This window comes from Aspergillus alliaceus (assembly GCF_009176365.1).
Source record: "Aspergillus alliaceus strain CBS 536.65 unplaced genomic scaffold BDW43scaffold_12, whole genome shotgun sequence".
In the NCBI taxonomy this organism is placed as follows: domain Eukaryota; kingdom Fungi; phylum Ascomycota; class Eurotiomycetes; order Eurotiales; family Aspergillaceae; genus Aspergillus; species Aspergillus alliaceus.
In genome coordinates this window covers 355,445-371,262 of record NW_022474695.1, presented here as the reverse complement: position 1 = coordinate 371,262, position 15,818 = coordinate 355,445, and the positions used below count along the sequence as shown (strand labels likewise).

Sequence of the window (15,818 nt, the reverse complement as noted above, 5' to 3'; positions counted from 1 at the left end):
ACTAACAAAATTGGTATTTCTATTTCTACGCTTATCTACTGTTTTACTTTGATTGGAAGAATTCGCACTCCATAATGACCCGTCAAACCTCATAATCCCGCTCTAAGCCCTGGGTCTTTCCGAGGGAATGACTACCTCGGCATACCGACTCCACCCAGTGGCTCGGAGATGGAACACCAAAATAGGATACACGGCATTCCGATTTAATGCCGAACACAAGCCTTGCGGAGTGGGACTTCTCTTCAATCCGCTAAACCGATCTGCATCAGTAGCTTAGCTCTACTCCGCGGCGCTTTGGGGGCGACATACTTAGAAGGGCAAACAGTGGTACTGAGCCGTTTTTCCGTGGCCCGAAGCAGAAATCCCACGGCAACGAACAGGCAAATGGCGCATCAGGTACTGATTGTTGATTCATGCTCGGGTCGGAAACCCGATACCATTGTCGTTTCTGTGCCTGTCTTCAACCATGGACTGGGTTCGGAGCATGGTAAGGGCGGCTAAGTGGTTCCGGGTTTTGTACAAATACAAGGATGTTCTCTCCTGCTTAAACTGTTGCTGCAACGCAAGATCTCCTTCAATTTCTAAGTAACTTACTCAGATTCACTCAAGATCACATTTAAATCTACCCTTTACGTCACAGTATAGCACAATGCAGTTAACTTGGCAACAGCCCCAGAACTACCGCAACCGCCCGGTTGTTGTTCTCGGCGCAGGTGTTCTCGGACGCCGGATAGGTATGCAACCTTGCCCATATTATCGACCTCCCTTCACCATCTAACACCGGCTTCTGTCAAACAGGTTGCATCTGGGCCTCAGCCGGCTACGAAGTCCGCATCCGAGACCCAAGCCCCCAACAACGCGCCGACGGTCTAGCCTACATCCAAGAAAACGTCCACTCATACGCAATGAAGACCGGCCAAACGCCCGGCAAATTTTCCGCCCATCAGGACTTGAAAGAAGCGGTCTCAGATGCTTGGCTGATCATCGAAGCCGTGCCGGAGAAGCTCGATCTCAAGGTCGCCACGTTCGCTGAGCTAGAAGCCACCGCACCGGAAGACTGCATTCTCGCATCGAATTCGTCCTCGTATAAATCGTCGGAGATGATCGAGAGGGTGTCGGACGCGACAAAGGCCCGCATCCTTAATATGCATTATTATATGCCTCCGGGTTGTATGATTGTTGAGCTTATGACGGATGGGTATACGGATGAGGGTGTCTTCCCCTTTATGGTTGAAAGGTCGAGAGAGGCGGCAACGTTGCCTTATGTTGCCAGGAAGCAGTCGACTGGTTTTATCTTTAATCGGCTCTGGGCTGCTGTTAAAAGGGAGGTTTTGACGATCCTTGCTGAGGGGGTTTCGGTTCCAGAGGAGATTGATTCTATGTGGGTTGAGATGTTTATTAAGCCGCGGAATCTGCCGTGCAGGACTATGGATCGTGAGTTGTGTCTGGTCTTTCGAGATGCGGTGGATTGTTGCTGATGTATGCTTTTTTTTATAGAGGTCGGTTTGGATACGGTTGCCTTTATTGAGAGTCATTATGTTCAGGAGCGTGGGCTCCCATCGGAGAAGACTGTCGACTACTTGAAGAAGTACTACCTGGATGATGGAAAGCTGGGCAATAAGTCTCCCAAGGGTGGACTTTATGTTCCGGCGGAAGAGAAGTCTACTGCCAATGAGGACTCGACAGGTCCAAAGATTCTAGTTCTGGACATTGGACTCTCAGCCGCCAACCCTACCAATACATCTGGTGAAATCCTAGAATTATCATCGGATGGCAAAGTCCAACGGGTCCTTGCGCCAAACCAGTCTCTGCCCGACGGGATCGCTGTGGATTCTAGCACCGGCCGGATGTTCTGGACTTGTATGGGCGTGCCCGGAAAAGATGACGGAGCCATTTACTCTGCAAACTTGGATGGTAGTGGCATCCAAACTGTTGTCCCTCAAGGCAAGATCAACACCCCGAAGCAGCTGGCGATTGACGCCGAGGCAGCGAAGGTCTACTTCTGTGACCGTGAAGGATGTCAGGTCTGGCGCTGTAACTTCGACGGCTCCGATCTTGAGGCAATCATCGACCGAGGGGACTCAAAGGGTGCTCAAGAAAAATCAGTTCTTGACTGGTGCGTTGGCGTTACAGTTGCCCCAAGTCTGGGCAAGTTCTTCTGGACACAGAAAGGCCCTTCGAAGGGTGGCAAGGGTCGCATCTTCTGTGCCAATATCAGAACCCCTGAGGGACAGACTGGTACCTCTAGGAACGATATTCAGTTGGTTCTAGGCGACCTTCCGGAGCCAATTGATCTTGAGATAGACGAACAGTCTAACACGCTCTACTGGACGGACCGTGGTGAGGTTCCATTTGGTAACGCGTTGTACAAAGCACAACTGAACGAGTCTGGTCTTCCAGTACCGCTCGCATCCAATAAAAAGTATGAATGCTTGACAAAGCACCTGAAGGAAGCGATTGGCTTGAAGCTGGATCTCGACAATGGTCATATCTATCTTACTGACCTTGGAGGCAACGTTTATCGTTGCAATTTAGATGGCAGTCAGAAGAAGAAGATCCACTCCAACGACTACCGTGCTTTTACTGGGATTGCCCTTCTGTGATTATGGATTTAGCCCTTTGTATATAGAGACTTTGCAGATTCATTGTGTTGATAGACGTGTACTTTTAACTTGAATAGACCGACTATCGCTATGTATATATACAATAAATATTGACTTCACATAATAGTTCTATAGAAAATATCGAAATAGAATCGCATCTAACGATCCGAAAACGATCAGATGGATGATCCATAATAGACACTATTGGTCTACCTTCAGAAGATCTATCAGAGGGATCATGAGCCTTTCGTATAGTCCTCATGACAAAGGAATTCTAACGCTCTGCTTGATCCAAAAGAGCACCTTTTCACTATGCATAAATCATATGCCTGCAATACCTGGCAATATCGTGGTTATATTCAATAAGGCTAACTACATCCAATTAAGTGTCTCCCAGAAATTATAGATAGACCCTTCATTCATAAGTGCCCCGATAACGTCATCGCTGATCACCATCCCCAGAGCCGGGTCATCGAAGGGAGCATCTTGTGGAATATGGTATTCAGCGGGAGTGGTCTCTGGCATAGATGGGCGAGCCATATAATCAGGGAAAATTTGACGTATAGCCCCTAAAAAGATGCCTCGAAAGACAGAACACGATGGATGGGTGTGCTGCATCTGCTCCAAGATCACCATACACAATTCCAGCTTGTTTAGTCCCAACCGACGCGAAAGACCATCTGATGATTTGCAGTTGAGAAGGTGTACGTGCATTGCAGGTACGAGCAGTGGGGGCCTGCATCAAATATCAATGGTGATGATCGTCACAGAAAAAGAGAGTGTGTGTGAGTGAGTGAGACCTACGTCATAGGACCGGCAAATTCAAGGAGCTTTTCACGAGCTAAGTTGTCGAGGATCGAATTGGTTTGTAAAGCAGCGGCGTCTAGTTTGTTTCGTATTTGGCTTTGCCATGCTTGCTGTTGAACAGCCGGTAAGCCTTCCGGTATCTTGGTGATAAAGGGACGATAGAATGTGATGAGTAAAGATCTGGCCACGGTTAGGTAAAGTATAACGGTAGGGGCAGGCGCACAAACTGGTAGTGTAACTGCAGGTGATATAGATAAAATGTTGCTAAACGACTTGGGTCTGTTCTGTAGTTGTTTGGGAATTGAATGTGTCGGATCTCTGCTTCGATTGCTTCCACTTGTTGAAGCGAGGGATACGGTCCAAAAGGCCGGTAGCTTAAGGTGAGAACGTCGCCCAACAATTTGCTCAAGTGGATCATCGTTACCCAGCAATCTGCTAGCCTCGGTAAGTCGGTTGGGATATATACATTGGCCACCGATTCAGGCAATCCAATCAAATCGTTCAACATATCGTCGGAAGATGGCAATACCGTGTCACAGTCATTCAGGTCAATCCTTAGAGGCCTCCCCATTGTAAGGCTCAGCCAACGATCTCGAAAGAAGCAAGTCCACCAAAGACGACGCCACAGACGCTGCTGGCTTTCGGGGATTGAAGAATTCGACCAGGCAGAAACAGGGCAGCGGTGCAGGCCCATTATTTGACAGAGACTAATTGCAGTGCCCGTCCAATACCACGGTTGCATATGCATATCCACTTCAGAGTGATAAAATCCCAATAGGAGAGCCGATTGCAATAGGACAGTGTTGTCAGTCTCACCGCTGTTGTGATACATGCACTGGATAGACCAGCCAATTAGCCAGACCACTAGACCCAATAGACACAACCTAGGTATAAAGTTGAATACTGACCTTGGCACGGGAGTACAAAGTGTCCTTCATTTCCTTTCGGGATGAGTAACCCTCCCGTTTCCATGTATCGACAGAGATGTACTGTGGTAAATGTTAGCTAAAGATATCCTGACAGAAGGAAAGTTGTCAGACATTTGCCGCAACAAAGAGCATGCTCCATAGTAGCAGAAGATTGCATTGATTACTTTCCCCACTAGGATAAGTCTTAAGGAACGTGGTTGCATCGACAACTGGGAAGATAGGATGCACATGGTGGAAATATGCGCGGAGAAGCTCATCACAGGTATCACTCCGAGGCATATTAAAGACTCCTTTATACTGAAGGTAATCGCGATCCTCAGCAGAAAGTGGGATCGATGTCTTGGGTTGAAGCAATATATGCCTTTGGACAGGTTGTTGTGGTGGCGAACACAGATCAAGGACGCTGCCAAACCCCGGAGACTCACCTGATAGCATGTTAGCTATATCAATACTTAGAATTTACCAGGTTCTTCTCAATGATACAAACCAGTGTAAAATGGAGCCTGGCCCGCTCTTCTATTTCTCCCTAGGGCGGTAGTTGCGATCTCCGCCCCGGTACGCTCCTCATCTAAGCTTCTGTTGTCATCAGGCGAGGGATTCGTGTCAACGACATCTCCCACTGACTTGGGGCGTTCTATTTGAGGGGCAATCCGCGCTAATGTGAATGCATCTACCGGGCCTGAAGGCCGGGGTGGCATCGACCTGCGGAAATCCTCCGCAACCCGGGGGCTAGTCTCTGGGCCAAGTTGGTTTATTTGAGGTGCAGGTTGTCGGATCCGAGGTCTATCCACGTTCAGCTTCTTGTACGTAATCGCAGTCTTTGGGATTTTGTGATCCTCCGAGCGTACGTTTGTGCTTTCCCTTGAGGAATGACGCACTCAGTACCGTCCTGAGTACAACCAATACACGGTACGCCAGTGACCGTGAAGCTGCAACGTACTTTTCGCTGACGGCAATGTTGACATGCGACTGCTGAGCGATGGCGGCGGGCCGACATGATTCTAAATTGCAACGAAGTATGAAACCGGGTTGCCGAGCGTCTGGGGAAATGGGTTTCTATTTCGAAGGAATACCTCGGGAAATAGATCTACTCTTATTCGGTCGGATGTAATGGAAGAAACCGGAGCCCTCCTACGCCCTTCCGATTGGCTGGGGCATCCACCTTACCGCCACCAAGCCCTACAAACCTCCTTGCTTCAAAACACATATCTCAACTTGCTAATCCTTTCATGTATCACGATTAATTTCTGGCAAAATTTGGTATTACTGTTAGTACTTGATGGAGCTGGTGTAGCTCACGTGTATGGGATTGATTGGCCTTTTGGTCTAAATCTACCATACAGAGATTCCTTGGTGTTGTGGTCAGGTCACGTGGTTGCTGACTTAGGCTTCCATAGGCTCTGACAGTACTTCATGCTATCAGGTGTATGATGTATTCTAGTATTCAATTAAACCAACACCGATATATCTCACGCGCAATGTACAGCCCAAAAACCACTTGAATCTCCATAATTACCACTAAGAATGGAATGCACTGTTTTGTGCGCTACTCAACATCCATAATGAACTTCACAGAGAAGGTAACAGTTGAAGGACTGTATAAATTTTCCAAGGCCGGAAAGGCTGTCAAATCCGAGAAGTGTCTGTCACCTTATGTGTCCGCCTTAGATGCTCCTGCAGGTTATAGTTCCGATTGAAAGCCTTCTGGCAGTTCTCCATGGGACATTCGTACGACCGCGGCGATTCATGGATGGCCTTGATATGTCGCCTCAACTCGGCTTTGCGCCCGAAAACGCCAGCATAACTATACCCCTCCCATTCGCAGGGATATGCCTCAGGACGCCTAGATACTGTACTAGAGAAATAATGATTAAATGATTCAGTACTATAGTAGTTGCGAATAGCTTACCTGCATCCAGGCAATCTATCGCCTATAAAAGTCCTGATTCCGATCAGGGTAGCCATTCCCAGTCGCTAGTGTGCACAGTTCTTGTATTTGCACACCCAACACAGAACCATTCGTACACAAGTCGGTGGGAACGCCCTGCGTGAAGGTGGGCGCCTGCATATTACAGATGCCGGAGTAGTCAATGAAGTGGTTCGGTACGGCTAATGAAACCGATTCGATATAGCTTGCTGGAAGCTCTAAGCTATTTCGTCTGAATAGCAATACTGATGACTGTATAATGCGATTGCCTAGAGTAAAATTTACGAGGGGATTACCTTGCTTTGAATCTGTAGAACAGACTAGCTCATGCAGTCGGGGAATCGAGTGACTTGGGGATCTCGATCGATGAGGGTACCATCTCTATGGAAGATTTCAAGTTATCATCCAAGCTAACCGTTCCTGCAAACCACATCATCATCAGATAGTTGATGAGGTACTTTAATGACAAAATCATTAGAGCATACAGAATTTAAGATCATCCAAGGTATGGATAATGGTCGAATGGGAAAGGTTTGATGCTGCGAAGGGGATTTCAACCGTACTAATAGATATTGTCGTTTCTCAAGCTGTTTCAGCTAGATGCTTAAACATGCATAAGGCAGGCTATAGTGTTTACTGTATAGTAATATAGGGCAGGGATAGCCGTTGATGAGGCAGTCTATGGCAACGCATTGTCCAGTAGCCCATCATGGGATTTCCTCCGTTGACTGAAGTTTAGGAACCCCCAAGCAACAGTTATAGCTTACTACGAGCCAGGATCGGGTCCTTGGTCCTGGATACCTTCTTGTTCCACGTTGTTTCTCCCACAGTATCTTCAGCGAAACGTTTTATAGTTTCTCCCCTTTCACTGGAGTGAACAACGCCATCCAAGAACTAGAAGTGAAATACAAGTCCCCTCAGGTAAGCACATACATGCATCCATAGAGCCTACAGCTCTGAAACAAAAAAAAAACCGTGGTAATATCCTACCTTGTAGAGGCGTCCACCGCGCTATGTGAGCTCCTCGTCAATGGTTCCGAGCACCACGGCCCACCTGTTCGAATTGAAGCAGTGTAACCCAGCTGGTTAAGGGGACAATGCTCGATTGTAACTCCATTTACCATCTGCTAGAAGATTCCCTATCAGTAGTGTTATTGATCTATATCACTTTCTTTAACTTTCTAGAGTTTATTTCGTTAGAGACCAATAATTCCAGTCTCCTTCTCTTGCTTTCTTTTACGAGGCAAGAGTCGCCTCTTTTCCTGGCAGCGAGGGCTTTAATAACGTAGCTCATATTTATGCCAGATTTTTTGATTCGCCTTGATAGTTGGTATAGTATATACACTTTTGCCGGTGCCCTTCTTAGTGCCAGATAAACCTTGCGACTGAAAGCAGTATGAGAACATCTAGATCCTCATCCAAGAAATGGTATTATGGCCCAGGGCACGGTTAAACGCAGACACAGTAGGGTGAATCCACCCAATCCCCGAACCCAAAATGTAGATGATTAAGGAAACCTGGCCAGAGCCCACCTTGTAACACTTTCGCTATCCAATCCCAAGGCTGCGTACCACATCAGCAATAACTCTCAGACATGCTAGAGGGGGGGGGGCAGCTAGTCGGAGAATGGCCTCCTTCCCAAGGTTTCACAGCCCAAGCCAGCAACACCATATTAATTCTCTTTTCTCCTCAGTCGCCATAAGAGGGCGGGATACTAGACCTAGTCTTCTCTGGTGACAGCTTCAGATCTTTTGATCAGTTTCTGTGGCTCAATATAACTTACCACTTCAGTGCGGAGTATTCCCAATCGCCGTCTAGGCTCAATAAATTATCAATATACCCCCCTGACGATGTTGGGGAGGCACACTACCCGGATAAATGTATCTATAAACCAATTCCTTGTAATATCACTAAGTCTTCTAATGAACCTACTAAGTTGAGGAATTCCTGTGTATCTACACAGCCGAGCATGAAATTCTCATAGCCGACTACCTGTCGATCCCGTAAGACTTCGGGACCGGCCAAAAGCTTTGGTGGCCCGCACCTACACAAGGAAATATGGTCGTAAATAGCTTGAATTTTTTAGCCGAACATATAGTGTTGTGTTCACTCTTGCGTTCTATTTCCTGACCTAGGCTGCTTAGCATGGAATAATGTGGCTCTCTATCTCTGGACGTGCCTGTCTCAAGAACAAATATAACCTGAGCTAACAAATCGTCCTCTTTCACCTTTCTGCTTTTTCCTAACCCTGACGCGACCAGGCACACTGCAGATATGAAGAGGCTTGGTATATACCTCCTTTCTATGGCGTTGTCCTTTAGGTTAGCTATTATATGCCGGAGAGCTTCGGCCGCTACCAAGGTCTGCTCAGATCGAAGGGCTTCGGCAGCGCATGGTAAAAGATATGTCCTACCAGCTACACCTAATCTGCAGATTGACTCAAGGTACAAGTGTCCTTCGACCGAGTTAGCCGCTGCATATATGTTGTATGAACCTCCACTCCAACCTTGCATAAAGCCCTTGTTGCTTAATGCTCCTTTGTATGTCAGGTATAGCACCGACGGACACATCCTGCATTCGTTTGGCATTTTATCAAAAAGTTTGTACGCCGTGCATGCACTTGAATTATCCGATGCACATGTTATGAATTTTCTAATTCATGTCAGAGAGCCAATATATCATGTTAACCCCGGCTTACCTGAGAAATATCGTTCTATTATTCGAAGAAAATTGAAAGATTGGGTCTTCAAGTATGAAAGAACACCATTGCTCCGCAAGATAGATATTGCCTTCGGATAACATCCCATCAATGTATTTCACATAAGAGCTGAAAATATCGTCAGTCAATTGGAAACCATGACTCGTGGGAAGCTATTACAATCAAGCAAGCATTCGATGCGTCCACACTCAAGAGACCTTGGCCGCACTTAGCTAGTCTTTTCATCGTGTCACCCAGGATACCCATGCTATTAGGAATGAGAAGCTGACTATTTGTCAACGTACAGACCAGAGTGATGAACAACCGCTCAGTCCACTCCTGCTGATCAAAAGCAGCAAGCCTGTCGACTAGAAGCTGCAATACTTGGACACAGATAATTGCACTGCTTTGCTTTAGTCTAGTAGCAATCATATATTAACATTAACTCACTCGATATTCCGAACTTTCTGGATAAAAAACGTCAAGCTGCACATATATTAGAGATTTGGTACCTTAAGTAACACGCTACCACGTACATCTTCAACCTCGTTTCACTGGGTTCTAGCGTATCAAGCAAATGGCGTAGTGCTTAAAAGCCTCCATAAGACTGAAATTTGTCTTTGTCTTTCGAGTTACTCACTTTAAAGGTACTCTTTGCCTTTCAAGTGTCCCTCTCTGTTTAAAAACTCAAGTCGAAGTACCTTAACGGCAAATGTGTTGGAATACTTCTATAAGAAAAGTTAGAAGCAATGATTCAAATAACCGCTAGTCTTGTACCTTTTCCAGAAGATACAATGCTTTGCGAAGATGCTCTTGGGCGTCTAAGCCCTCGAGGTGGATATTTGCTCGGACTGTAGAATTAACACTTTAATGGAGGGGGGAGGTTAACATGGTTGGACCTGTACCCAATGCATGTAAAATGAGAAGTTCATCATTCTCACTAGTCTGGACCAGATCACCGTTGTATAGTTCGCAAGCAGATGAGGCCATTTCTAACCACTTTGCTGCGCTTTCATAGTTGCGACCAATGAGAGCGACGCGTCCAATCTCGTAGCATAAGGTATATATTCATTTCTGATCATGTGTAGTAGACGTTGCTGGTATCTTCGAAAACAGGTGGTCTGCTATATCTGGCTGCCCTTGCAGCCAAGCCTTCTCTCAGTATGTCAGCCCTAGGTTACATAAATATGCTTCGAGAGCTATCATATGTACCAAATATACTCGAACCGTATAGTATTCTGTGGTAAGTGATAAGACTTGCGATTTCTTAGAACCATCCGCCGACCTCTCGAGTTTATCTAAGCGCACAGCTGCCTTTCCGACTATCTTTTGGCTTAGTTCGAGAAGTCTATGCTCTGGTTTCATTGGTCAACGTTAAGGGATATCATGAGAGGAAAGGAGCCAGGAAATTACCCGTACAGGCTCGGGCGATTCTCGACGCAGCTATTAGTGCTCTTTGGTTTCCTAAGTTATCCCATGAGAACCCGTCCTTCGAGGACCTGGAATAAAACAATATATATACATGGGCCTTGGCGCGGCGCACTCGAGCATGAAAAAAGCGAAGGCCTTCACTATAATAACTAGTCAGACGATGAAGTTATTTGTACACAAATGGGTCTAGAGTCATGCCTTTAGAAAGGGTGTTGCTTTCATCAGCCAATATCTTCTGGGAAGAGATATTCCACAACTCTGCTCCATGAGCAGCCATTTGGCGACGTATAGAAGAATCTGTGACAGGAGGAAGACAACTCGGATCTTCGTAGAGAGCATGGAGAACATCGCTAGTTACAGACAAACTTTCAGGCGTATTATCTTTCAAGTGCAGTTGTAGCTCTCTCGCAACCCCTGCTTAAGAGGTTAGGAATGAAGCAATTCGCAATAGACAAAGCAGCCACCTGAAAGCTGCCCTCACCTAAAAACACATCGGCTTTTGCTTCAGAATTGGCTGGTGTTGCCATTCCTTTGAACTTGTTGTTTGCTTTGTGAGGAGAAAGGCCTTGCTTATGCTAATACCAAATCGAATGTGACAAATACTATGGAAAACGATTAGGGACCCGCGGTAGTGGACTCCGGTGGGACGAAGGGACAAGTCGTACCATAATCTACATATTAAATTATGGAGGCCATCCACATGACCAGACTAGTCTATATTCAATCCCGTTGCTCAGGTATCGAATTCAGGCAAGTAATCTCAGACTCAACCAATGCTGCTCCTGTGACGAGCGTGGGGGAGAAAAGGGCAAAAAAGTATGGTACATTTTTTTAATAAAGGCCAGTTACTGACGGACGATATGAGGAGAATATCCCAGCACTTTCAGCTGCTAGAAGCACTAAGATGTAGGTATGTACCGAGTATATCCACTCCAAGTCAAGAGTACTCCGAATAGCCTTAAGCGCCGGTACAAACAAATGAAATGGAAAAAAAAAAGAGAGAGAGAATCCAGCGACGACGGGAATATTTACTTGCTTTTTCGTTGAGATGGTAGAAAGTTTCCAACAATAAGGGATGGGCTAAGCGGTAAGTCAGACTCCAGTAAAAATATTGGCTCACGCCATAGTCACTTACATGTTATGCGAGTCTCTTCGTATTGTAAATGAGAAACAGCATGGGATCCCGTCGCCAGGGGAATTAGAATTGGGATTTTTCAATGTGCAACTCGTGAGCATCGCTTTTTGCGTATTATCAAAAGCAATAGCTCCAAACTTTTCCCAGTAGCTCACGAGCTGATCCTCCACAATGATTTCATGAATGGCCATTTTACCCTAGGGCATGAGTATGCGTCAGCTCATCCTTTCCAGGTGGAAAAGAAAAACGTCACCACATTGCACTTACGTCTCTCAGACTTTCAATTGGGACCCCAATCAACTCAGCCATCTCCTTATTGCCTCGAAATATTTCACCTGTACGCCTCCAGCAACAGGCCGGAATCGCCATACTAGCAAAGACGCGGTCGTATTCCATCAAGCTCCGTTCAAACCACATCTCCACGAAGATGAGTTCAATATCAGTCAAACTCTGCATTCTCTCTCGGAACTTCGGCCTGAACTTATCAAGCTGCCGCAGGATCTTCTGACGTGAGGCTTGCTGCAGATTCTTTTCCATATATTGGTTCAGCCTAGCGTAGCCCTTCACGTAGTTGAATGGTCGGAGAAGACCAGCATCGTATTTCGCCTTGAGAAGTTTGTTCATTCGTTCTTCTGGAGGATCAGACCCAGAAGGATCTGCCGCTGTCATGTAATAGGTTTCCCGTGCTTTATCATTCACCACTCCAGGGGCGGGGCCTTGAATCGGTTCGCCATGAGAGGGCTGGTTCTGTGCCAGAGGCGGAGGGTGAGATTGCTGAAGTAATGCTGCATTAGACCCACCCCCGAGTGTGGCCATGGAACTGATCAATGTTGGGTCAGAGTAAATTCCCTGTAGGTCGTCACTCTGAAACATTGCTCCGTCATCCAAGAGGCTATTACTCAAGAAGTCACCAAGGAGGTTGTATTCGTTCGTGACCTCGGGGGCGTTGAACATATACGAAGGATGAAAAGTGTGCATATCTTGAAATTGGTTTTGGCCACTAAGCCATTCGTTGTAGCCGAGAACTTTCATGACAGAGTTAAAATAAAGTCTCAGAGAGAAAAGTGACTTGTTTGGGGACTTACGTGGCTGAGACGTTGCGCCGAGACCTTGACCTGTAGAGGAGATGTTGCCGGGCGGCACAGACGACGACGGAAGCCCTTCAGAGAGGATTTGCTGACCGGCAGCATCCTGGACATCGACGTTTCTAGTCATACCTTGAAGGACATTCGAGAACTCATTGTTCTGTACGCTGTCATCATCCCCTGCAGAATGTTCGTGTTCACTCCGAGCTCGTTGCTTTGAAGGTTCTCTGGGTTCGTCATGGCACAGGTGGCCAATATTGCGCTTTATACATCGTGTACACGGCCGCTCCTTTATATTCCGAAGGGAAAGAAAGAAAATATGCGTCAGCAGTTACTCTCGTGGAAGGGCAACCGTAATGGGTTTCACAAGGATAAGCTGTGATAGTAAAGTTCAAGAAAGTCGTACCGAATCGCAAGTCATATGCTGTACCACGTGAAGAATTGTCCTTTCGTCAGCAGAAATATTGTGATGGATATTTGCCTGTTGATTTCGTTTTTGGACCGACGAAGCAAGCAAGGTTATGAGGAGTCAAGAGAGAACAGGCTTACCGATCGCCGGCAGTAAACGCATGCTAGAAGAGTGGCGACAGGATTAGCGACGTGGACTTCATCGCGCGGAACGGGAAGAGGAGAGAGAGGAGTCGCTGCCATTATCCTTGTAGGTTGCATGACAGAGGCTGTTTGCTTACCATGATTAACCTTGCGACGCTTCTTGGGGCTGGCGTGAGTCCCCGCAGCAGCGTTTTCAGCCTTGGACGCTGGCGAATTTCGCGAGTTGTCTTTTGCGCTCGATTCCTTTTTCATTGTTTCGCCTTCGGTCATACTACTTTTCAGGTTTCCCAATGTACCATTGCCAGGTTGTTCGGGTCTTGTGCCCGTGTGCGATGCGATTTTCTCGGTCATCGATTAGGCGCAAAGCGGTTGCGCAGAGTCCGGCTCGCCGCTGTTTGGTCGTCGCTATCGGTTGGGAACACAGAGATTACTCGAGGGATGGAGACAGACATTCAACTAACACTCAAAGAAAGAGGGGGTTATAATGCATCGTAAAAAAACAAAAATAAAAAAGCGATCCTCGAGAGTATTTAGTCGCGGGCATGAAAGTATGTATGGATGGTATGATGATGATACACGCGATTGCGATCGACTCACAAGGTTGTCCCCGCTGGTGTGCGGGACTTGCAACCGGACGGGCGGCGGCGCCCATCTTTTCCCGAGCTCCTCCGCATTTCGTCCCGATCCCCTTTTGGCAAACTCCCAAAACTTGATACTCAGACCACATGTGCCAAAAGAAAAGTAATCAAGGACAAAATCATACCTCGGTTCTTCATGTCCTATACACTGAAATTCTTGACCCCCTACAGAGAGAAAATTATAGAACCCAAATTGCTTTCGTTGTCTCTTCTTTCCTTCTCGAGGATCGAGCAGTCCCAATGTAGTATTTCATAACATATAGTACTAAATACACAGAAAAAGGACTATAGCGTAGAACGAGAAACATGGGCTCAGGCCTTTCATAGCGGGACCTACTCCGTCATGATTCTGCGCGCTAACGCACGGTCATATTATCATAGTGCATTAGATCCACAACCATGCTCTAGATAAGGCCAGTTCCTGACAAATGTCCCCCTATAAATGAGGGCGCTTTCCAACCCATCATAGAGCCGTGCATTTTGTGTGCCGAGTTGGGAACCTGATGGTTTATTATAGAGGATTCAGTGGGTGGCGATTTTAGCACTCTCCCTATCACACATCGAGGGTTAAAAAAAAAAAAAAGGCAAGTGCGCGCAGATCAAATGCGCAGTGCTGAAGAATTCTTCAGGAGCCAACCCTTCATACAAGGTTTTGTTGCCTTTTTCAGGCCCTCCCAGTCTTGTGACCCTCAACGCGAACGGTTCATTTAGAGAATAGGCCAGCCTGCTTCATGCTCCGTTGCACCTATGGCAATACGGCATAAGATTTCGAAGTTTTGAAACGCAAGTCGAAATCGAGATTATTCAATCCTCAGGCAGGGAAGCCAGGCTTAAAGCTACCTGGGACCGAGTAATCGCCTCACTCAAGCCTGTGAGAGGAGCTATGTTATTCTGCATGGAATTAAGATGACCGTTCAATTGTTTTAGCAAGCCCATAATCTCAGGGTCGGTTTCAAGCTTGGGAAAGCACGTTAGTGACACACTATGAGAGGTGGAGACTAGATAGATACCTCATCAAACGTAGCTTGTGCGTCCATTTCACCAGCTAGTATGAACCGAGTATGCTCGTGGCTCTCCTGGCTGGGAACGCTGAGCTGCCGAAGTGCAGGGTGTTCCTAGGGATAATCAATGACAAGCTCTGCAGTATAATAGCAACACGGAGAGCTTACATTCTTCAGTTGTCTCTTCCTTTCTGCTTCCGCCCGTTTAGCATTTTTCTCCAACTCCTGCAATTGCTCTGTTTCCTTCGCAAGTAAGGCCTCTTCCTTTTCGATTTCGGCTTTGAGCAGATCCGTGCTGTCCGTTACAGTGGCAAGGCTGGCCTCCAGCGAACGCTATGGGTCGATTATTAATACCGGAGTGCAAAGACATCCGCAGGATGGCGCTTCATACATGTTCTTTGAGTGCTGCCTCGTACTCAAAAACTGAATCCTTTGTAATTGGCGGGAATGGCATCCGAGGTAGCCGCTTCCCGAGACTTGAGAGATTCGATAGTCAGATTAAATTTCCTCTGAATACAAGTGCAATGTATACTAGCAATGATATGGAGTGTTAGGGGGCATACTTCTTCACCACAGCCTGAACAGCCGCCTGCGCATCAACCCGTTTTCGCTCGTTCTGTTGACGCACTATAACCGGGCGCTCGAGAGCTCGAAACATATCGCGAACCTTCTCCTGCATTGGGCCTGGGAGTGTGGACCATTTAGACTTGATTGTTCGTTCAGAGACCCGACGAACTTGAGGCTTCAAATAAGCAAATCGCTTCCTGGGCGAGTTGTCGTGGTCATGTCCATCATCGGAACTCTTTCGCTTCGGGGGCATCGTAATTAGATGTATTTGGGATAAAAGTTTCCTAGGCAAAGCCCAAGTTCTATGGTAAGAATCAAGATGTACAAAGGTATGGTGTCGTTGTGGTGCGGATGGATGTAAACATTCCCGCGCTGTTGATCTCGCAATGTCATATGCCAGAGAACCAATGAGACGCTAAGCCACTTCGGGGACCTCGTCGGGCAA

At 46.8% G+C, this 15,818-nt stretch overlaps 4 protein-coding genes across 4 annotated transcripts; 1 reads left to right on the top strand and 3 right to left on the bottom strand.

The window, feature by feature from the left end:
• Positions 1–240: 240 nt before the first annotated feature.
• BDW43DRAFT_318342 (putative 3-hydroxyacyl-CoA dehydrogenase) lies at positions 241–2,603 on the top strand (the record flags this gene model as incomplete). Its single annotated transcript, XM_032048688.1, has 3 exons — positions 241–734; positions 799–1,434; positions 1,498–2,603. The coding sequence occupies exons 1-3, from the start codon at positions 650–652 to the stop codon at positions 2,601–2,603; spliced, it is 1,827 nt and encodes a 608-aa protein (XP_031902268.1). The 5' UTR covers positions 241–649.
• A 335-nt stretch (positions 2,604–2,938) lies between these two features.
• On the bottom strand, positions 2,939–5,377 carry BDW43DRAFT_270148 (Zn(II)2Cys6 transcription factor). Its single transcript, XM_032041318.1, has 7 exons — positions 5,188–5,377; positions 4,827–5,122; positions 4,451–4,764; positions 4,319–4,399; positions 3,638–4,245; positions 3,408–3,590; positions 2,939–3,339 (listed from the first exon to the last, which is right to left on the bottom strand). The coding sequence occupies exons 1-7, from the start codon at positions 5,334–5,336 to the stop codon at positions 2,976–2,978; spliced, it is 1,995 nt and encodes a 664-aa protein (XP_031902267.1). The 5' UTR covers positions 5,337–5,377; the 3' UTR covers positions 2,939–2,975.
• Positions 5,378–10,875: 5,498 nt separating this feature from the next.
• Positions 10,876–13,758, bottom strand: acuM (gluconeogenesis transcription factor RDS2). The gene is made up of 8 exons (XM_032041317.1): positions 13,305–13,758; positions 13,165–13,187; positions 13,022–13,039; positions 12,616–12,904; positions 11,798–12,555; positions 11,531–11,727; positions 11,061–11,475; positions 10,876–10,997 (listed from the first exon to the last, which is right to left on the bottom strand). Exons 1-7 carry the CDS (start codon positions 13,516–13,518, stop codon positions 11,424–11,426), a joined length of 1,551 nt encoding a protein of 516 aa, XP_031902266.1. The 5' UTR covers positions 13,519–13,758; the 3' UTR covers positions 10,876–10,997; positions 11,061–11,423.
• A 263-nt stretch (positions 13,759–14,021) lies between these two features.
• BDW43DRAFT_270105 (uncharacterized protein) lies at positions 14,022–15,810 on the bottom strand. The gene is made up of 5 exons (XM_032041316.1): positions 15,370–15,810; positions 15,198–15,282; positions 14,975–15,139; positions 14,816–14,920; positions 14,022–14,762 (listed from the first exon to the last, which is right to left on the bottom strand). Exons 1-5 carry the CDS (start codon positions 15,624–15,626, stop codon positions 14,610–14,612), a joined length of 765 nt encoding a protein of 254 aa, XP_031902265.1. The 5' UTR covers positions 15,627–15,810; the 3' UTR covers positions 14,022–14,609.
• Positions 15,811–15,818: the final 8 nt, after the last annotated feature.